This window comes from Penicillium hispanicum (assembly GCF_028827665.1).
Source record: "Penicillium hispanicum strain IBT 35686 chromosome Unknown utg000001l_segment0_segment0, whole genome shotgun sequence".
Classification (NCBI taxonomy): domain Eukaryota; kingdom Fungi; phylum Ascomycota; class Eurotiomycetes; order Eurotiales; family Aspergillaceae; genus Penicillium; species Penicillium hispanicum.
The window spans coordinates 392,037-412,118 of record NW_026623193.1 but is presented as its reverse complement, the minus strand read 5'-3'; the positions used below and the strand labels follow the sequence as shown (position 1 = coordinate 412,118).

At 52.2% G+C, this 20,082-nt stretch overlaps 11 protein-coding genes across 11 annotated transcripts; 7 read left to right on the top strand and 4 right to left on the bottom strand.

The window, feature by feature from the left end:
- Positions 1-476: 476 nt before the first annotated feature.
- On the top strand, positions 477-3,412 carry chsG (chitin synthase class III; the record flags this gene model as incomplete). The annotated part of the gene is made up of 4 exons (XM_056939345.1): positions 477-1,044; positions 1,117-1,478; positions 1,534-3,213; positions 3,275-3,412. The coding sequence occupies 4 exons, from the start codon at positions 477-479 to the stop codon at positions 3,410-3,412; spliced, it is 2,748 nt and encodes a 915-aa protein (XP_056803625.1).
- A 754-nt stretch (positions 3,413-4,166) lies between these two features.
- On the bottom strand, positions 4,167-5,790 carry N7459_000159 (UbiD family decarboxylase; the record flags this gene model as incomplete). Its single annotated transcript, XM_056939344.1, has 2 exons — positions 4,167-5,033; positions 5,125-5,790. The coding sequence occupies 2 exons, from the start codon at positions 5,788-5,790 to the stop codon at positions 4,167-4,169; spliced, it is 1,533 nt and encodes a 510-aa protein (XP_056803624.1).
- A 543-nt stretch (positions 5,791-6,333) lies between these two features.
- Positions 6,334-6,936, top strand: N7459_000158 (UbiX family flavin prenyltransferase; the record flags this gene model as incomplete). Its single annotated transcript, XM_056939343.1, has 1 exon — positions 6,334-6,936. The coding sequence occupies one exon, from the start codon at positions 6,334-6,336 to the stop codon at positions 6,934-6,936; it is 603 nt and encodes a 200-aa protein (XP_056803623.1).
- Positions 6,937-9,349: 2,413 nt separating this feature from the next.
- Positions 9,350-11,045, top strand: N7459_000157 (fungal specific transcription factor domain-containing protein; the record flags this gene model as incomplete). The annotated part of the gene is made up of 6 exons (XM_056939342.1): positions 9,350-9,397; positions 9,446-9,663; positions 9,719-9,868; positions 9,916-10,409; positions 10,478-10,687; positions 10,873-11,045. 6 exons carry the CDS (start codon positions 9,350-9,352, stop codon positions 11,043-11,045), a joined length of 1,293 nt encoding a protein of 430 aa, XP_056803622.1.
- Positions 11,046-11,364: 319 nt separating this feature from the next.
- N7459_000156 (GNAT family N-acetyltransferase) lies at positions 11,365-11,997 on the top strand (the record flags this gene model as incomplete). Its single annotated transcript, XM_056939341.1, has 1 exon — positions 11,365-11,997. The coding sequence occupies one exon, from the start codon at positions 11,365-11,367 to the stop codon at positions 11,995-11,997; it is 633 nt and encodes a 210-aa protein (XP_056803621.1).
- A 647-nt stretch (positions 11,998-12,644) lies between these two features.
- On the top strand, positions 12,645-13,455 carry N7459_000155 (NEDD8-conjugating protein UBC12; the record flags this gene model as incomplete). The annotated part of the gene is made up of 4 exons (XM_056939340.1): positions 12,645-12,665; positions 12,727-12,817; positions 12,892-13,181; positions 13,303-13,455. The coding sequence occupies 4 exons, from the start codon at positions 12,645-12,647 to the stop codon at positions 13,453-13,455; spliced, it is 555 nt and encodes a 184-aa protein (XP_056803620.1).
- Positions 13,456-14,065: 610 nt separating this feature from the next.
- On the bottom strand, positions 14,066-14,592 carry N7459_000154 (cytochrome c oxidase subunit VIIa; the record flags this gene model as incomplete). The annotated part of the gene is made up of 4 exons (XM_056939339.1): positions 14,066-14,145; positions 14,215-14,250; positions 14,419-14,461; positions 14,563-14,592. The coding sequence occupies 4 exons, from the start codon at positions 14,590-14,592 to the stop codon at positions 14,066-14,068; spliced, it is 189 nt and encodes a 62-aa protein (XP_056803619.1).
- Positions 14,593-15,029: 437 nt separating this feature from the next.
- N7459_000153 (TBP-associated factor 8 family protein) lies at positions 15,030-16,160 on the top strand (the record flags this gene model as incomplete). The annotated part of the gene is made up of 2 exons (XM_056939338.1): positions 15,030-15,297; positions 15,367-16,160. The coding sequence occupies 2 exons, from the start codon at positions 15,030-15,032 to the stop codon at positions 16,158-16,160; spliced, it is 1,062 nt and encodes a 353-aa protein (XP_056803618.1).
- A 201-nt stretch (positions 16,161-16,361) lies between these two features.
- N7459_000152 (uncharacterized protein) lies at positions 16,362-16,747 on the bottom strand (the record flags this gene model as incomplete). Its single annotated transcript, XM_056939337.1, has 2 exons — positions 16,362-16,458; positions 16,530-16,747. The coding sequence occupies 2 exons, from the start codon at positions 16,745-16,747 to the stop codon at positions 16,362-16,364; spliced, it is 315 nt and encodes a 104-aa protein (XP_056803617.1).
- Positions 16,748-17,014: 267 nt separating this feature from the next.
- On the top strand, positions 17,015-18,472 carry N7459_000151 (putative Rad51 family DNA repair protein; the record flags this gene model as incomplete). The annotated part of the gene is made up of 1 exon (XM_056939336.1): positions 17,015-18,472. The coding sequence occupies one exon, from the start codon at positions 17,015-17,017 to the stop codon at positions 18,470-18,472; it is 1,458 nt and encodes a 485-aa protein (XP_056803616.1).
- Positions 18,473-18,551: 79 nt separating this feature from the next.
- On the bottom strand, positions 18,552-19,753 carry N7459_000150 (threonine/serine dehydratase; the record flags this gene model as incomplete). The annotated part of the gene is made up of 2 exons (XM_056939335.1): positions 18,552-19,324; positions 19,417-19,753. The coding sequence occupies 2 exons, from the start codon at positions 19,751-19,753 to the stop codon at positions 18,552-18,554; spliced, it is 1,110 nt and encodes a 369-aa protein (XP_056803615.1).
- Positions 19,754-20,082: the final 329 nt, after the last annotated feature.

Sequence of the window (20,082 nt, the reverse complement as noted above, 5' to 3'; positions counted from 1 at the left end):
GGGGTTTAGAGATTGGGCTATTTTTGCGCCTAAGCAAGAGAATACGGATCAGTCTCACCTCCGTCCCTCCCTTTTTTTTTCCTTTCCCCATCGTGTCCCTGCAGCCTCTTTTTTTTTTCTCTGTCCGTTGTCTCTTGTCTTCTCCAATCTCTTCCCCCCCTTCCTGCCCCTTCCAACCCTACAACCTCCCTTTCCCTCTCCGGGTTGCACAGGGAGTTGACGCGAGAGAGCTGCTCTGCATCTCCCCACCCGCGCCCTTTCTCTCTTGCCATTCGCATCCCAACTGCATCAGCCCTGGCGGCTTCATCTGACCCGTCGCGCGTGCCGACACTCCTTGATTCTCCGATACCCCTCTTCTCGTTTTGATTTCTCCTTACACCTGTTTTAATCCCGTTGACGACTCGCGCGCACAATCATGGCGTATCAAGGCTCGCGCGCCCACTCGCCAAGTTACGAAGATAGCCATCATCTGCAGGATGTTCCAAATTCCCAAGTACGGGCTTGAGCCGCAGTCCCACATCCCCCATATGTGTTGCGACATCACTGACCGGGTAGATAAGTACCAGGAGGATGAGGATGCGTCCAGAGGTCTCCTCTCCCACCAGCAGGGCCCCTTTGCGACACCCTTCGACGACCCTCACTCACGGGCTGTTTCCCCCGTTCGCCCCGCGTCGGGCTACAGCTTGACAGAGACTTACGCCGCGGATTCGGCTCCCGGTTACCACGACCCCTACTCCGCTAGCTCCGTCTACTCGGGCCATTCCGAGGGCCCCGCAGCGGCCTTTGGGGTGCCGGGCCGCGTCGCATCGCCCTATGCTCGTAGCGAGACCTCATCCACCGAGGCCTGGCGTCAACGACAAGCGCCTGGTGGGAACAATGGCGGTGGCGGAAATCTGCGCCGATATGCTACCCGCAAGGTCAAGCTGGTGCAGGGTTCCGTCCTGAGTGTCGACTACCCGGTTCCCAGCGCCATCCAGAACGCCATCCAGGCCAAGTACCGCAATGATCTTGAGGGTGGCAGCGAAGAGTTTACCCACATGCGATGTACGTGAGATTGAAATCCTCGTCTCTGGCAATGCGCGCCTCAGTCACTAACCCGGCGGGCGACTCTCATAGATACCGCGGCGACATGCGATCCCAATGAGTTTACGCTGCACAACGGTTACAACTTGCGGCCTGCTATGTACAACCGCCATACCGAGCTCCTTATTGCCATCACCTACTACAACGAGGACAAGACCTTGACGGCCCGCACTCTGCACGGTGTGATGCAAAACATCCGCGATATTGTCAACATCAAGAAGTCAGAGTTCTGGAACAAGGGTGGCCCGGCGTGGCAGAAAATCGTCGTGGCTCTGGTCTTCGACGGTATCGACCCCTGTGACAAGGATACCTTGGACGTCCTAGCCACCATCGGTATTTATCAGGACGGTGTTATGAAGCGTGATGTGGACGGCAAGGAAACAGTAGCCCATATCGTAGGTCCATGTCTAATCTGTGGAACGACTGCGGTGGCTAATATCTGGTCGACAGTTCGAATATACTACGCAGTTGTCAGTGACGCCCAACCAGCAGCTTATTCGGCCCACCGACGACGGCCCCAGCACCCTGCCCCCTGTGCAGATGATGTTCTGTCTGAAACAAAAGAACAGCAAGAAAATCAACTCCCACAGATGGTTGTTCAACGCCTTCGGTCGTATCTTGAACCCAGAAGTCTGTATTCTTCTCGACGCGGGAACAAAACCAGGCCCCAAATCCCTGTTAGCTCTCTGGGAGGGCTTCTATAATGACAAGGACCTCGGTGGTGCCTGTGGTGAAATCCACGCTATGTTGGGTAAGGGCTGGCGCAACTTGATCAACCCGCTTGTCGCAGGGCAGAACTTTGAGTACAAGATCAGTAATATCCTGGATAAACCGCTCGAGAGTTCGTTCGGCTATGTCAGTGTGTTGCCTGGTGCCTTTTCCGCCTACCGATTTCGCGCTATTATGGGACGTCCGCTGGAGCAGTATTTCCACGGTGATCACACGCTGTCTAAGCAGCTGGGCAAGAAGGGTATTGAAGGTATGAACATCTTCAAGAAGAACATGTTCTTGGCCGAGGATCGAATCCTGTGTTTTGAGTTGGTCGCCAAGGCTGGCTCCAAATGGCACCTGTCGTACGTCAAAGCATCCAAGGGCGAGACTGACGTGCCCGAGGGCGCCCCGGAATTCATTTCACAGCGCCGCCGTTGGCTGAATGGTTCCTTCGCTGCTGGTATCTATTCGCTGATGCACTTCGGCCGTATGTACAAGAGTGGCCATAACCTGGTGCGCATGTTTTTTTTGCACATCCAGATGCTGTACAACATCTTCAACACCATCCTCACCTGGTTTTCCCTAGCGTCCTACTGGCTGACCACTACCGTCATTATTGACTTGGTCGGTACCCCCAGCTCCAGCAACGGGAATACCGCTTTTCCCTTCGGCAAAAAGGCTACCCCGATCGTCAACACAATCGTCAAGTATGTCTATCTGGGATTCCTGTTGCTCCAGTTCATTCTTGCGCTGGGTAACCGGCCAAAGGGATCCAAATTTTCCTACCTTGCTTCCTTCATCGTCTTCGGTGTCATCCAGCTTTACATCGTCGTTGACTCGCTATACCTGGTTGTTCGTGCGTTCAGTGGCGGCGCACCGATGGATTTTGTCACCGATCAGGGTGTTGGTGCGTTCTTGAAGTCTTTCTTCGGCTCCTCCGGCGCTGGTATTATCATTATCGCCCTGGCTGCTACCTTTGGTCTTTACTTCGTCGCCTCGTTTATGTATGCCGATCCGTGGCATATGTTCACCTCCTTCCCTGCCTACATTGTCCTACAGTCATCCTATATCAATATTCTCAACGTCTATGCCTTCAGCAACTGGCACGATGTGTCTTGGGGTACCAAGGGATCCGACAAGGCCGATGCTCTGCCCTCTGCCAAGACCACCAAAGAGGAGGGCGGCAAAGACGCACACATAGAGGAAATCGACAAGCCGCAGGCAGATATCGACAGTCAGTTCGAGGCCACCGTCAAGCGTGCGCTCACTCCGTACGTCGCGCCCGTCGAGCACGACGAGAAGTCTCTAGAGGACTCCTACAAGAGCTTCCGCACGCGTCTGGTTACCTTCTGGATTTTCAGTAATGCATTCCTGGCCGTGTGCATCACCAGCGAGGCTGTGGACAAGTTCGGCTTCACGGTACGTTCCTTTCCCCATGATATGCCCCTCGGCATGGCCGATTGACTAACTTGGCTCTTAGAACACCGCGACCACCCGTACTGCCCGCTTCTTCCAGGCCCTCTTGTGGTCCAACGCTGTGATGGCCCTGTTCCGTTTCATCGGTGCCTGTTGGTTCCTGGGCCGTACTGGTATCATGTGCTGCTTCGCACGCCGATAGAGACCGCTGTGGATGCGTCTTTTCGTTCTTCTTATGCACCACTTTCTTGACACATGTTTTCCCCTTCTCCTAACCTGTGTTGCTACTCCCGCAATATGTATCCTACCTCCCAGATGCCCGTATCCTGCAGTTGTCTCTTTCTATGATGCCAGTATGTATTTGTCGCGGTTGGAAACAGCAGCCCCAACACTATGACGTTTTGTCGGACTAGCGATCCAAAGGGATGCATTCCGGGCACAATGAATTTAGTGAGATTGACACTGATCAGTCGGTAAATTGGCATCTGTTCTTCCCATAGTAGTTCCGTGTTGTAAACGTTGCTAATTAGTGCATACTTGATCGGGATGTATGGAGTCCATCGTGCGCATCGTTGCAGCGAAGTGCAGGATCACTCTGCACCGCCGAACATAGATCACCGTCGAACAGAAATGATCATCCGCTCCGAATTTGAACATCTTATAACCCTGCATCATTGCCCTGGCCCGAGGTGAGCACGGATCGGTACTAAAGACCCATTAGTAGATGGCATCGCAATCCAACAGTAAGAGCATCTTACAACATCGCTTTCCCCCTTGACATCATGGTCGTCGTAGTAAACTCACTCCCATATTTATATCTCTGAACAATAACACTTACAGAATTTATAGAATCGTCAAATTGAAATTGTGAAGTGTTCCGATTGTCAAGTGATCCGTATCATGCCTCGAAGCTTAGCTGTTCTGTTCCCACGGCAAACGCGATGATATCTTGATGCTTAAATATTCACAGGACTTTCCTCAAAACCATATGCTCGCCAGTTATCCAGGACTTTCTTCTTGAGTTCTTCCGGGTACGATGCACGGAAAGAAGCTTCAATCCATGGCCGGTCCAAAGTCTTGAATTCGGCAGGCAACATGCACAGCCTGACAACTTTGGCTTTCGGCTCGTGAGGGTTAAAACCGTGGGTGGCGTATGGCACTAGATCATAGGTTGGATAGTTGCCCACGAAGAAGAAGTCGCTGGCTTGTGGCTGGGACTTGGTCGCTTCAGCCCAGACGACCTCGTGGAGGTCACTAGGATCGATATTGTCGCCAACAACAAAGATCTTTGGCACAAATCGACCAGGCTTGGAAGAGAAAACGATCTCCCCGACTTGGCGACAGAATGTCTCAGGCGTGGTCTTCATCTCCACAAGCCTCTTCCGATCGACCTGGACCACGTACCAGATGGCCTGGGACTCGTACGGGCACCAGGCCTTGGTGATTGGTAGGTCTGCCTGCTGCAACAAGTCGAGAATTTCAGCGCAGATCGACAAGGCCCAAACGGTATGAGTCTCGTCTGGAGAACGACCTGCGACACTGATTGGAACGATGGGATTGCTTCGATAGGTAATCGCGTTGACCGTCATTACTGGCTGTGGCGCTTTCTTGGCTGGGAAAAGAAAACCGTGATATTCTCCCATCGGTCCTTCAAGCGCCGTCTCGTTTGCGGAGATCGTTCCTTCAAGAACTACCTCAGACTGTGCCGGCACTATAAGGTCATTCGTCTCACACTTGATGACCTCCACAGGAACGCCAGTGATAGCACCGACATAATCCGGCTCGTTCACGAATTTGGGGAGTGGCATACCACTAGCCACGGCCTTGAAAAGTATCAGGCGTTAGCGTTCTGGACAATAGCGTATGACGCGACATAGGACACGAAGTATTAAAAAAAAATAGATGAGAGCTTACGGCTGCTGGCGGAACACCTAGGGCGCAAGCCCAGGGTGTGTCCTTTCCCTGAGCCTTCCACATCGCCCAGATGGCCCCAATGTCCTGCTTCACATCCACGAGGCCGGTCAATTGTCGTCTGCCGATCACCATGCAACGGGTGATAGCCCAATTCACCCATTTCCCATCCGGAGTTTGAACACTGTGCAGGCCATATGTGAGAAAATATCTGCCTCCGTCGCTTGCGTGATTCTTTGGAACTGGCAGCTTGAGGAGGTCGATTTCATCGCCGAAGACCTTGTGCTCCTTGAGCGGTGCATCGTGAACTTGAACAGACGGTATAGGCTCAGCTTTTTTTGAGGCTAGGAGCTTCTGGATGATGTCATGTCCAGATGCGTTGGAAGGCAGCCCAATAGACTTTGCGAGACGGGCGTATCTAGTTGCTCGATCATTTCGGACACCCACCGGAGCACCGAGAATGCGGAAGAGACCTTCTGGACCATCTTTACCCTTCGGGTTGTTGATGAGCGGCATTGGACTTCCCGTTTCGTATGCACGGCGAGAGATAGCACCAGACTCGAGATGAGGATCCACTTCCAGACCAATTTCCACAACATCTCCCTCCGCCTTGCATTCGTCAAGGAAGATGCGCAGGGAAGATGCGGCAGAGAGCTTTCCTGTAGACATGTTTTGATACTGGAGAGTTCGAATAGCACAGAGGTCGATGTCGGCAATTGCTTATTCGTTGCTGCGGTGTCGTCAAATAGCTCTTAGGGTAACTTGCAATTAAAAGTTTTCTTTCGTCTCTGTGAGGTCCTGGTTTTAATATATTCGTCCTTGTGCTTCTCTCGATCGTGCGGCTTTCGGCGTAACTATGACCGGGGAGTTAGGGACATGCTAAGCCTCGGCGTGCCGATCATCACTAAAGGATCATGACACCAGCAGCCGTGCACATACTATGCCCGCATCACGATTTCCTATGTCCGAGAAATCCTCTTTTACACCCGAGAAACCACTCTTATCTCCCCGGCCGCTCTACCCGCCAACATGTCCAACTGCCCAACAGATCCGACAAGCCGATGATGTCGTCTGCTTGCTGGCAATAAAACCCCTTCTCGGCCCTTAGCCATCGTTTCTATAATGGTCAGCACCAAATAACATACTGTTTCATGCTCTTTCCTGATCGCTCCGATAACCTGAAGTACGCTTTCCAAACTCATACCCCCAAAAATGCCCGCCAGCGAGCCCCAAGCAGGCGGGCCACGAAAGCAGATTGTGGTAGCAATCACAGGCGCTACCGGTACTATACTGGGAATCAATTTGCTTGTTGCCCTTCGCCATCTTCACGTCGAAACCCACCTGGTCATGTCCAAATGGGCTGAATCAACCATGAAATACGAAACCGACTATCACCCTTCCAATGTCAAAGCTCTCGCCGACCACGTCTATAATGTCAGTGATATGGCAGCTCCCATATCCAGCGGGTCGTTCCACACAGATGGAATGATCATTGTGCCTTGCAGTATGAAGACACTTGCAGCGATAAGTTCTGGGTTCTGCGATGATTTGATTTCACGGACCGCAGACGTGGCACTGAAAGAGAGACGAAAGTTAGTCCTGGTGACTAGGGAAACACCATTGAGCGACATTCATCTGCGAAACATGTTGTCCGTGTCACGGAGTGGCGCAATCATCTTTCCACCTGTGCCAGCGTTTTACATCAAACCTTCATCGGTTGAGGATCTGGTCAACCAGAGCGTGGGGAGAATGCTGGATTTGTTCAACCTCGATGCGGGAAATTTTGAACGATGGAGTGGGTGGAAAAAGGATTAACAACTTAAAAACCTCTCAGAAGATATCACTGATCCTACGCCGTATCAACTTGGCATCAAAATCAATCAACTGTTGCTTTAGGAGATGTGACTTTATTAAGCTGAAAAGTACTATAAGCGCGCGTAAAACTGAACGGGCGGAAGGGATGCATCGATGGGCACTGGAAGGATATAAGGAGATGCATCGACGCGAGCATCCCGAGGTAGTGACTATTCTTGGTGTTTTTTAGACTTCTAGGATCAAAGTGACCTGAAGAGAAAGATAGTTATCCTCGAAAGCGTGATGTCATCGAAGAGTTGTGATTTCTGGAAAAAAAAAAAACCTAACGAGATAAGGTCCTATCTCCCCGTCGGAACACAACCCGACTGATCTCGAAACTGGGTATCTTTCATGCCCGGATCTACCGGTACGCTCGGAACGTTTATCTCATTTTGATTGACTTTCACCTAGAAGACATAATAGGTGATTCAATTCTCATTCTCTGGTGGCAGTCGTATTAGCTCAGGGTTATGCAGGGCAAGGACGTCGGGACCTATAAACGGCTGTCTAGTATATCTGAGCTGGACAATAGAACCACGCAATATAGGTTAGGAGATTTCATCCCGTATGGAATGCACCCTTTAGAACAGTAAAATCAAGACGCTCAGAGTGGCAGCTCAGTGTGAGTATGAGTATTTGTGAGGGGCCCGCGTAACATAATTATATCGCGCAAGTCACACTCTGATCCGCTCATGTGTCTCCTCCGCTAAACACCAAATTCTGTAACAAACGATTCCTCAGGAAGACGATGAAAGACAGATAGTCTTAACCCTCCAAGCTATTTAAATGACCCAAAGCTAAGTGCTCAGACTGCGGGAAGCTAAATCGGTGCAAGCGCGGCATATAATCACGATGTGATATTCTGGCCAATTCACGAAAATTGACCGATCTAGAGGAGTCAGTTCTTATTTAATATATCGTAGATTTGGCAGTCAAAGAATTCCCTCCCCGGGTCTCTACTGTTGAAGATATGGTGAATCGAGCTATGCACTACATCCGCAGGGGTCCGGGCGCTGTGGATTCAGGGGGATAAAGCGCAGGAATTTGCCTGTCGCCTACAAACTCCGTTCTTGCTAATTGACGGCCAAATCTCGCAGCTAACAACTGCAATTTCTCTCTCTGACAGCTGATTCACAACCGCTCCCTCGACGGCCGTCGCACTTCCAGCCCATGATGCCTCCTGCACCACGTCTGAAACGACGAAGAGTTCCCCTGGCTTGCAGGTCATGCCGGCAACGGAAATCTCGAGTGAGTACTATCCATAGCGGTCTATAAAGCCCTGTATTTTCCGGTATCTTGCGCGAAATACCGCTTAGCTGGATGTCAACATTACCTTCACATTCCAGCCTATTCTTGTCCCCTCACATACACCCCCGCGCACTTTACAGCACTTGACTCCCCTATGACAAAAGGAAGGTCAATAGCGAAGGAGAAATCAAGGCATGACAGCTTACTTTTTGGATTAAAATAGTGCACAGGTGAAACGCCGTGCTCTCTGTGCAAGGAACTCCAGATCGAGTGCTTGTATTCGGAGGATGGATCTCCGAGCAAACTCACCGGGGACAGAAGGTATCACTCATGTTGCACAAGCCATAATTTTACAGACAGAATGTTAATCAAGGCAGGTACATTTTACGCCTAGAGAGGCGATTGGATGAGATTGAAAGAACTGTCGAGCATCTGAAAAGAGCACAAGGTGGGGCTCCCTCGGCTGCTTCGGAGAGCATACCTGAGGGTACTATGCACAACTACCCAGACCATAGTGTCTCCGAACTTGGACCAGTGGATTCTTCGGAGAACGCTATAGATGGAATGGGCGCGATGTATTTTACCGACGAAGAGGAGTGCGGCTTTTTTGGTAAGACCCCCTATCATCATCCAACAATGGCCCTGGCTTAAAGAGTCATCGAAGGTCCTTCCTCCAACATAGCCTACATTAAATATCTGTCTCGGGCGATGGCAAAAGTGAATTCAAGCATCGTCTGCTCCTCACCAGTATCGTCACCGAGAAAAATGCGCGGTGGCTTGGTGAGCGTCAGCCGGTCTCGAGCTCCGTCTTTGCAGCAACGAATCGCAACCAAAGATCATAGCGTCACGACTCATGTCAATATTTACGCTTTGCCATCAGAAGAACGCACATGGTGCTTGATCGAACAATACTTTCAAAAAACGGGCCAACTGCTCCCGTTTATTCACGAGATGTCGTTTTGTGAGACATATCTTTGTATGCGGCGAGAAGGGTTCAGCAAAATCAGTCGAACATGGCTTGGGCTGTTGAACATAATACTCGCAATCTCCACAAGCTTATCGACAACTGATGAAATATCGCCGGAGGAACGTATCCAAGAATCCGATATGTACTATCAGAGAGCTAATGGCCTCTGTGACAGAGACTCCAGGCGTAACGCAAGTCTTGAGATGGGTAAGTATGGGCTACAAATGACCTGAAATCCGCTACTATGCCATATAGTCGTATACTGACATTCTGAAACCAGTGCAATATCTTTTGATACTGGGGCAATACCTCCAAGGAACCCAAAAGTCAACACAAGCGTGGACCACCCATGGCCTGGCTATCTCTGCCGCTTATCAGCTAGGTCTGCATTCCCCAAGTGCCAACATGAAATACTCTTCTCTGGACCGTGAAATTCGCAAGCGGACTTGGTATGGTTGTGTTCTATTAGACCGGTGCGTTTCCCTAGTTCTCAGTATGATTATGTTTGGTGTATTTATGTCAGGTTAGGACTTTGAGTATGACCTTCGGCCGCCCATGCTCTATACCGCAGTCATACATACGTCTGGATGCACCCGATAAGGACGTACAAATGCTCAGCTCTAACCCAGAGACAAGTATTTCTACCCAGCTGGATGGCAATTTCTTTACAGCTGCAATGTAAGCTTTCCAGAGCTGTCGTCTTCGGAGTGCTAACGGCCGTCTAGACAGCTGTATGGCGTCTTGTACAATGTATTGGACTTTTGCTACGGTCAGAATCTTGAGTTTCGGAATTCACCGAGCACTACAGATTCAATATCATACATCCTGGATGGACAACGCCAGCTCAACAAATGGCGGACTGAGCTTGTGCCGTCCCTAGGACTGCATGTTTGGGAAGGCTTGGTGACCCCTGAGGACGTTGAGAAACTGACTACGGGATCTGTCATTTACCATCGGTTCAACATCGTCTTATCCGTTCGCTACAACAACCTGCGAATCCTTTTGCACCGTCCGCGGTTAGAGAGCTTCCTGGAGGCATTTTGGCGTTCGAGTGATATGTCCACTGAAGACAGAAGGGTACTGTTGCCTTTAGATCTTGCAAGCGTGCAGAACTGCATCGAGTCTTCGACCGCTATCATTTCTATGGTCCACAGCATCACGGCATCTGGATCTCAGCATCGTCAGCTTTTGGGTGCGTGGAACTATTCATTATACTACAGTGAGTCAGGCCACATGAGAATCAAATCCATTTTCTATAGGGATGACACAATCCTAACGCCGTTTAAGCATTCAATGCTGCGCTAGTCCTTGTTGGCTCGCTTATGACAGCATCCAAGGAGCGAGAATGTAGCTCTTTGGCATGGAGCATGGTGGATGGGTCTCGAGTGTATATTGACAAAGCGATCGAGGCATTGTGTCAACTTGATGCTGGTAATCGGGTGATAGGAAGATGTGTTGAATATCTTTCGCAACTTGCAGTCATCTTGGATGCTCCCAGTAAGTCGAACCTTTTGCTTTGCCTTTTCTGGAGACAATTGTGACAGCATCTGCGCTGCGAAATGGTCAAATCCCTCAAGAAACTGCTTTCGACTGTTAGCAAATTGCCTATTGTCGATTTTTTATCTTTTATTTATTATTGATTTTTCTTTCTTTCTCAATAAAGCTGACTTAATCTCACACAGCTATGGATCGGACAAGCTTTAACGCTGCCATATCAAACTCGCTATCAGGATACTCAGACGACTTCGTATCCTCTAATATGGCCGACCCATTTTCCTCTATGGATTTAGGGGAATTCCTGTCTAGTCAGGACCTGGACATGCTTAGCAATATCCTTTGCGCCGGCGGAGAATGAAGGGGAAAGGGGTTCAGTAAATCTCAACGTGAGTTGAGGATCGTCACCGTCGCAAGAATACGAAGCGATAAAAGACACTTGAATAACGTAAGGACGACCACGTCAGTTGATCGAGATACTTCGTCTCCTATATCACACTGCTCCGATGATTTTGTTGCTTGTAGCGGCGGCAGCTCAGATGGGAAAGCCCTACCCGTAGAGGCGTGTTGAGTCATCGCTTATTTCCCCTCTGGATCGTCCATTTTCATTTTACATTTCTCCAACTTCTACCAAGCGCTCCGTAGTCTTTTTTTCCTCTGCTTCACTATACTGGAAGAGAATGTCGCAATCCACATCAACCGCCCCGCCATACAGCCTCGTCGGCCATGCAGACAATTCCGCGTTCCATCTCCAGTCTTTATCAACAGAGCTCTGCCTGCGGATTCCGAGCACGGATGATATCCCAGCCCTACTCGACATTCTGGGAAACAAAGCGAACTCCGAATTCGACAAGTCGGTCGCAGAGTCCTCAATTGAGGAGCTGGAGGGGATTGCTCGACGATGGACAACCATATCTCAACCGCCGACCCACGCCAACTTTTTGATCTGGCATCGCGAGACGCCCGTAGGAATCGCCGGGCTCGGCTGGATTGGCCCGTGTAATAAGGACCAGGATCCAAGCGATGCATCTCTCGCCGGTGCGGCCGGGGTGATGCTTCAGCCGGTTGCGAGAGGAAAGGGCTATGCTCACGAAGCTCTCCGCATGGTGTTTTCTTATGGATTCCGGGAGCTGCAGCTGGTAGAGATTCGAGTGGGCAGTCATTCTGGGAATCTTCCGATGAAGATGGTAATGGAGCGGAAGTTTGGTTTAGAGCCTGCAACATCCACGGGGGGCGACGGCGTGGATGAGTTTGGGAATGATCTTTTATGGATTATTAGGAAAGGAGAATGGCAGGATGGGCAAGCCATATAGAGATGTAAAGATGGCGTTCATCTTGACGATCGAAGAAATATAGTATGGCTTTCTTGAATGACTCTTGAACTATACCTTCGACTACCTATGATCCATATGCTACTACACTATAAGATGGGGTTTTCCCACGTCAGATTTACTTGCGAATTGACTCTGAACCACATATAAACATTTGGCATGTCACGAATCACTGATATCCATGGATAAGTTTACGAATAAGGTAGTCCACATTTAGCAAACCCTGTTGAATATATACCCAAGGTCACTAGAGTAGATTATGGTCAGTACTTTGCTTCAATTCCACGCAATGTGCGAATTAGCGCTAACCCAAGATCGTAGCTAATTATGATAATTCTCCATGCCTTGTGGCGGTAGAGGAAGCAAAAAGTGGCGAAGGCGCCACAACGGAAGGGGAAAGGGAATCGCGATAAAGCCGCCTGAGGGGCCGCCTGCGAACCCCGCAAGACTTCCGCCCCAGCTCTCTCCTTCTGCTTCCACCACCTGTCTTCGCAGTTGAATTGCGCCTACTCTGCGATTTAATTTTCCTGATCATCTTCTATCTGATTCGCCTTTTCCTACCCGCCGCTTTCCTCGATCCCTAGGACCCCTCCGTTGTTCCACCAGGTGGGGTGGTGATTCTCGCCAAGATGATGAAGATTTGGTCTATCGTACGTGATGCCCATGGGCACTGGCATAGCGAGCGAGAAACACATTCTGATCTCCCACTAGAAGCAGCAGCAGCAGCAGGCTGAGAATGCTGAAGGCGCTGCCGGCAAGAAAAAGAAGAAGGTCACGGCGGCGCAGCTGCGTGTGCAACGAGGTGCGTTCGATCTATGCCGGTCACCACCGACTTTGTCTGCTCCATTTCTTGCTCACGCTATGCTCTCCCACCAGATCTCCAAGAACTCACCCTCGGAAGCACCATGAAAATGTCCTTTCCCAACCCGGACGACATCCTCAACTTTACCTTGACCATCGAGCCGGACGAGGGCATGTACAAGGGCGGCGTGTTCAACTTCAGCTTCTCCGTCAACCAGAACTTCCCGCACGACCCGCCCAAGGTCAAGTGTACGCAGAAAATCTACCATCCGAATATCGATCTGGAAGGAAATGTGTGCTTGAACATCTTGCGCGAGGACTGGAAGCCCGTGTTGAATCTGAATGCGGTGATTGTCGGCATGCAGGTTCGTCACATCCGTTCACTCGGGATATCGCAGCAATACCATCAGGCTCCACGGCGATCGCGTTGCCTGCAAGATTGCCTATTTGCAGACCGAGCTGACTCATCCTTTCCCTGGTGTATAGTTCCTCTTCCTTGAGCCGAATGCGTCCGATCCCTTGAACAAGGAGGCTGCCGAGGACCTCCGTGCGGACCGAGATGCCTTCAAGCGCAACGTGCGCGCGTCCATGGCGGGCGGGTCAGTCCGGCATATTGCGTTCGAACGAGTGCTGAAATAGCTACTGTGCATTTTCCTTGCATCGGGTGGTGAATTCGTTTTATCTCGAGCTTTCCCGACTGGGAAGTGAGTGGGAAGAAGGCTGTACGGAGAGAATACCAAAGTAGTCGAGGAGAGAGGCAGATGGATGATTCGTGGCTTGCGACAGCAATTCCCAGTGGGTGGGAGTTCTACGTACATATAACCGGCGTAATTAGCGTTTGATTGCAATAGATTCATTTTTCTCTCAGACGGGTGCTGTTATAGATCGGGCTCGTGTGGACTTGCGCATGGGTTGTTAGGCCGGCTGTCAGCACGAGGATCGGCAGTTCCCACGGTCCTAAATCTAGAGAATACGCGGTGTGGACAGCCACCAAAGTGAACAGCGGCCTCGGATCCAGAAATCGAAACACATTGATCTCAGGCGTATATGTACAATCGGATCCAAGACAGACCATCCACACTCGGACACGGCCCGTCGACACAACCTAGTCGAGGGAAAGAGAGATCGTAGAGAACAAAAATTCCCCGGTGACGGGTTGTATTCAGGAATTTATTTGCTTAACAGTAATGAACAACTGCCGACAGGCAAAAGGGACTCGGTCAAGGGGAGGCGACTGGCGTCAGCCGATTTACTCGCGCTGGGCGGCACGCTCCGCCTCGAGGCGGGCGTAGTAGGTGTCGCGCTCGCGGACGCGGGGCAGGTGGAAGCCTGTAAAGTCAAGAATTAGGGATTTGTTTGGCGGTGGATATGAGGTGCTGGGATTGATATTGCACGTACCGTACCACCAGAGGTAGCCAAAGGTGGTGCCGAAGCCTGGAAGGAATGCGGTTAGTGTCCCATTTCTTATAGCCTTCGCAAATTTCCACGGCGATGGTTTTCCAGCCCATCGAGAATTGGAGCACAGCGCGAATTCCATGAGAACCCGACGAAGTCCAACTCATTGACGGATCATGCCACCCAGTCCAAGACGCTTCAACTCACCAAAAGCGGTGCTCAGGTCCAGAACCAGACCGCGGCGGAGCATCTGCAATCGCAAGTCACACGTTAGTTCGTCGCTCGTCGTCTCGCCGTGTATCCGACCAGCCCGTTCGGGGCAGACCGGGCTCGAATGGAAGGGGCACTTACGCCGGTGATGGGGGGAATAGCGGCGCCCATTGTTGCAAGTAGACAGTGCCAATCGATGCTCAAAGTAACGCTCAGTGCGCTGTAGACAGATTGGAGCCTGCCTCGGAGGGTGGTGGTGGAGCGGAAGGAGGGGAGAGAGTGACGAGGGTCGAAGTGGCCGGGAAGTGAGGTTGAAGCTTTCGGGCGGGCTAAGCGAGCCTCCGGATTGGTCGATTACTTGACGGCGGCTCATGCCATCCCAGTATGAAGCATGGGCTGATTCGATGCGCGACAAAGCGAAGGAGCTACAAGGCTCTCTCTCCACTACAATGACTCATTCTCTCTCTGAAATGTTTCATTTTCAGCCATTCTTGCACGCCCTCTGATATGTTGTTGTTTGCCTCAGGTGTCAACACGTGACCGGAACCGTCCCGATCAACAACGGCAAGCTCTCTGTTTCCAGCGTCCCGTTGATTCGCAGCACCTCAATGGCTATGGCGACGTCGGGCCTTCCAGTGAAACGGTCAATGTCTAGCCTAGACGCTAGCGACGCAAAAAGACCGAAGCACCACTATCATCACCATCACCGTTTGCGGGACCCAGTCACCCTCCCGCCGGCGTCCGAGCCCGCCGTTCAAGATGACACCCATCTCGACTATTTAATGAACCGTTCCATCGGGCACATCGTCAAAGATGCTGGATTTGACCTGGCAGATCCAGCGGCACTGTCCAGCTTCCGCGGTGCCGCAGAGGAGTGTAAGTAGCTGCAGGTCGTTCCTTCGTTGCAGGTCGAAAGGCTTGACTGACCCGATGCGCGGCCACCAGATCTGCTCCGCCTATCGACATACGTTCGACAGTCGATGCTCTCATCTCGTCGTCTCCAACCAATCCCTCAAGACTTTGATCACGCTTTGAAGCGCGTCCGCATCTCCCCCGATGACCTCCGCCCCTACCTAAAATATCCACAATCGGCCACGCCCTCCCCGACTCTCCTCCCTTCCCCTCCGCCAGAGGATGAAGTTGCCCGCAAACTACCGTTCTTGAATGCATTGCGCGGCGAAGAGAGCGCCACCAATCGTTCCTACATCCCCAAGCATTTCCCCGACTTCCCGAGCAAGCACACCTACTCTACGACTGCGATCTTCACGGAGCGCGACAACGACCCGCGTAAGATCCGCGAGCGTGCCGCGGAAGACGGGCGACATGGCGAAGAGGCGCTCCGCAAGTTGGCCAGCGCTGCATTCCGCGATAACCCCACGAGCTCAAGTGGTCGGGATAAGAAGCTCTGGGGCCGACGGATGGAAAGCATGGAGACCATGTTCGAGAAGACGGTGAAGGGTCTAGCAAAGAAACTACAAAAGGATGGAAAAGATGTCTTGGCCCAGCCGCCACTAGGGGGTGCCCTTGGCTCCGCCATGGAGGTTGATTCTGGCCCTGCGGCAGACGGAGATGCAAAGACTAAGTCGAAGGTGTCCTGGAATCTGGAGTTGGGGCCCATCGTCAACTGCGAGCGAAATTACTGGCGCCGGACGACTGCAGCGAATCCTCGAGGCGGGGACGAGAAGACGCCCAAGCCAGCGCCCAGCGCTGAGATGGCAGATAGCTTCGTCGGCACATAAATGGTGGTGGGCGGTATGGATATCGGCGTTTTCATTTCTATCTCTGTTTCTGGGCCGGCGCTCGGTGTATATTTCGGAGTCTTTATTGAGGAGATACCCCATGACAAACTGTTTCTTTCAAAATGATTCTCGATGCATTTGTAAATCCCTATAACTCCGCCCAATGCAATGCTTAATGCCTCCGGCGCAGTGTCTCCCTAATCACGGTTTCGAAGTGGTCGATTGCTTCAATTTGGCTTCTTCTGCCTGGCGCACACGTTCCCATGATGTAGTCTCGACTGTCAATCCACCGGCACAACTGTGCATTCGCCCTCAATTAGCAGCTCGCGCTATGCAGAACCTCGCAGCCCCGGGTCAGGTAAGACTCACCGTCGAAAGAGCCGTACAACAGGCTTGCACACGATAACGCCCGGTTGCGGAATTTCCTCCGACGGCGGATTGCAGGAGTACTGCATCATCTCGAGAAGCGGGCACTCCTTCAGATTGACTTGCTCGCCTTTGCGGCGTTTCTCTTGAAAGTTGCGGCGCACAGTGTTGACATGGTCGGGTAGCGTTTCAGCGGTGAAAACGGGCACCAGAGGTGCCATAGTGATTTTCGAAAGAATACGTACACTGGAAGTCTTTCAATTGGCGTGGAGGCGGGAATGGACAGGTGTGGTCGACACTGGCGAGCAGAGTGAAGCAGAGTGGAAGTGGCGCCGTCCGAATTCCGAATTCGAGTCGCGCGCCGCGGAGGTCCGCTTTGCTCCCGAACTACCGGACTTCGTCTTGCATTCTACGAACTCGACTGCGCATATTCGTGCATTGCAGGTGCTGTTGACAATCTTTGATCGAACTGCTCCTAAGAGGTATGCATGTTCCATGACACTGGTGGTCTCTGGCTGTCATGGCTGCCAGCTTTGGTGCGACGTCGCTGGCTGAAGTCCATCACGAGGGACTGGACGAGGTATGTGCGATTAAAGCGCGATTTGGAACAATATCTTGATACTGATCTTGTGTGCCAGATCCTACATGACCTGGCAAATGTCTATTCTGTCGGTGTCGACCATGAACCACAGACACTAGGTGTTCCCGTTCTTGATGCCTTGCTTGAAGTCTTCATGCAAAAGACACTGAGTCAATCGAAGGACCCGGGACACCAACATCGACTTGAAAATGATCGCGCTGTAGATGAGGAGATGCTCTTTCGTGGGGACGATGCAGAGCTGGACATGGTACTACCAGCCGAATCATTGCCAGTCACTAATGTCGATCTACCTTCCAACGTCTTGTTCGCAGATTCCGCTAGCAGGAGCAAGCGGCCAAATCCGGTGATTGAGATCTCAAGTAGCCTCTCGGGGGCTGGGAAATCCCAGCTAATGTACTATCTGGTCGCGCTTGCGATTTTGCCGGGGTTTTATGACAAGATCCCAATCGGGGGACAAGGTGCGGCTGTTGTCTTGATTGATGCTGATGATCGATTCGATGCCTGGAGGCTTCATTCTGTAGCTGCAGATATTATCAGACGAGCCAAAGTGGCCCTCGATTCTGATGTGTTGAATGAAGATACTGGGGGTTCTGCGGACGAGGAGCTCGAAGCTACTGTGTCCTTTGCACTCAAACACGTCCACGTCTTTCGTCCCCAGTCTTCGTCTGCTCTTCTATCTACGTTACAAAATCTCGACCATTACCTATACGACATATCACGACATCATTCCGCGGCACGACCTCTACAATTGCTTGCCATTGACAGTGCTACGGCATTTCTTTGGCAAGATCGATTACGCGATGAAATTGCTCGCACTGAAGAAATTGGCCGGTCTCATGCCGAGATTATCCAGGAGCGAGAGCAAGGGAAGAGCTTCTACCTTTCTGACCTGTATGCCGAACTGGTCAAGGAGCTGAAGCGACTGCAGGGGCGATTTGGCTGCACTGTCGTGTTCACTACGACGGTCTCTGTTGGCCGCCCAGCGAACAGCGCCAGTGGTCAACCTGGCCCTTTCGGTCCCTATGATCAACCTTTATCTCGGACGCCATCTCTGAGGCCCGCTCTTCCAGCACCTTGGGGTACGTTTCCCACCCTGCGCCTGGTGGTCCATCGGGACGTAGTGCGCTCATTTCCGCCCACCATGAGCGCACACGATGCCAGGCATGATGCCCCTATGCGCCAAAGCGTGGTCCGGCAGGGAAAGTTCTCCGCCTGGGTCAATGCATGGGGACGAGAGGAGTGGCCTCGCCGCGTGGTTGACGGCGTTGATTGGCACAATGGCGGGAGCTTCTCATTCTACGTGCGCGAATCCGGAGTCGAGATACCCTTGCCTGATGGACAATGAATGATGGCGAATGCGTGAAAAGCTCTGTATAATGCAGTTTTTCAAGACCAAATGAAACTGTGCTATATGTTGTGTCGTTTTATCCGAACAACTTCGCAATCGCTTCGACAGTAGTATTGCCTCCGCTGAATACAACTGCCACATCCCATCCCTCCTCGCCCCCCTCTTGCTCAACACGCCGTCGGAAGCCCTCATCAAACAGACAAGCGGCCAGCCCGACGACAGCGCTCGGCTCGACGACCACCTTCATGCGCTCCAGTACCAACCGCATCGCAGCCTTGATCTGGTCTTCCGTAACAGCAAACACGCCTTCCACCTTTCGCGCATCCGAGATAACCTCCCAATTCAAGAATCCCACCGGCGTACGCAGGCCATCCGCGATAGTAAGCGTCGAAACCTTTTCAACCCGCTCCCCAGCCTGAAGCCCACGCCGGCAGTCATCTGCACCCTCGAAACTAGGCTCGGCGCCGAAGACTTTCGTGTGCGGTTTATCAGAGAAGTACGTCGCAACGCCACCGTTGAGCCCACCGCCACCAACAGGCGTGATCACCGCGTCGAGAGTCTTGTTCCCCACCCGCTCGGCAAACTGCGCCTCCAGCTCTAGCGCCGTCGTGCCCTGCCCACAGATAATATTGAAGTCGTCGTACGGCGGCACGAGGATGGCGTTCGTCTTTTCCTGGATCTGAGCGACAAGAGCCTCGCGCTCGACGCTCGTAGATCCACTGAAAATAACCTCCGCGCCATGTGAGCGCGTCCCCGCAATCTTGGACGGGGTACTGATGCGCGGCATCACAATGTATGCCGGGACATGCAGGGTTGATGCGGCGAGCGCCAGGGCCTGCGCATGGTTTCCTGCAGATGCCGTGGGTCAGCCGATATTCCAATGCTCAGTCTCCAATCTCAACCTCAGTGTCCATTTCCATCTGGGCCTGGCTGTGTCATACCGGAGCTGTGCGTGATCACCCCGCGCCGCTTCACTTCCTCCTCGCCGCGCTCCTCGATTAACCGGAGCAGCGCGTGGAAGGCGCCGCGGGCCTTGAATGCGCCGATGCGCTGCAGGTTCTCGCACTTGAAGACGAAGCGGATGCGCGGCTTCGCGGGCGCTTGGCCCTCGAATGGGGTGCCGACTAATGCCTCTGGCGATTGCGGGGTGGAGGCGATGGCGTCGAGGGTTTTGCAGGTGAGAAGTGGTGTGCGATGCACGTACGGTTGGATGAGGCTGTAGGCGGCATGCACCGCGGCCGGAGTGAGAGATTGGACCTTTTCGGCTGGGGAGGCCATCGTGTGTCGTGTTGCGGCTGGAGTGGGAGGTGGGAGGGAGAGAAGGCGAGGAGTCGTAATGCGCTGCTGCGATCGCGTTCACCCCGGGCTTTTCCCCGCTGCGGGCCTTGTCGGAGGTGGTCCGAGGTGGTTTTGTAATACTCGCTGGAGCATGGCGAGTTTCCAAGGTGAGAAGCGAAATCCCTTTTTGGTGAAGATGACCGAGCTATGCAAGTGATTGCTAGGTTTCACTATACTATTAGCGAGGCCATGGGCTCCTTCTACAATTGGAGCCACAATGGATCGACTCGGCTCATTATACAGAAACACGACGGTGGGAAACTTGGAAA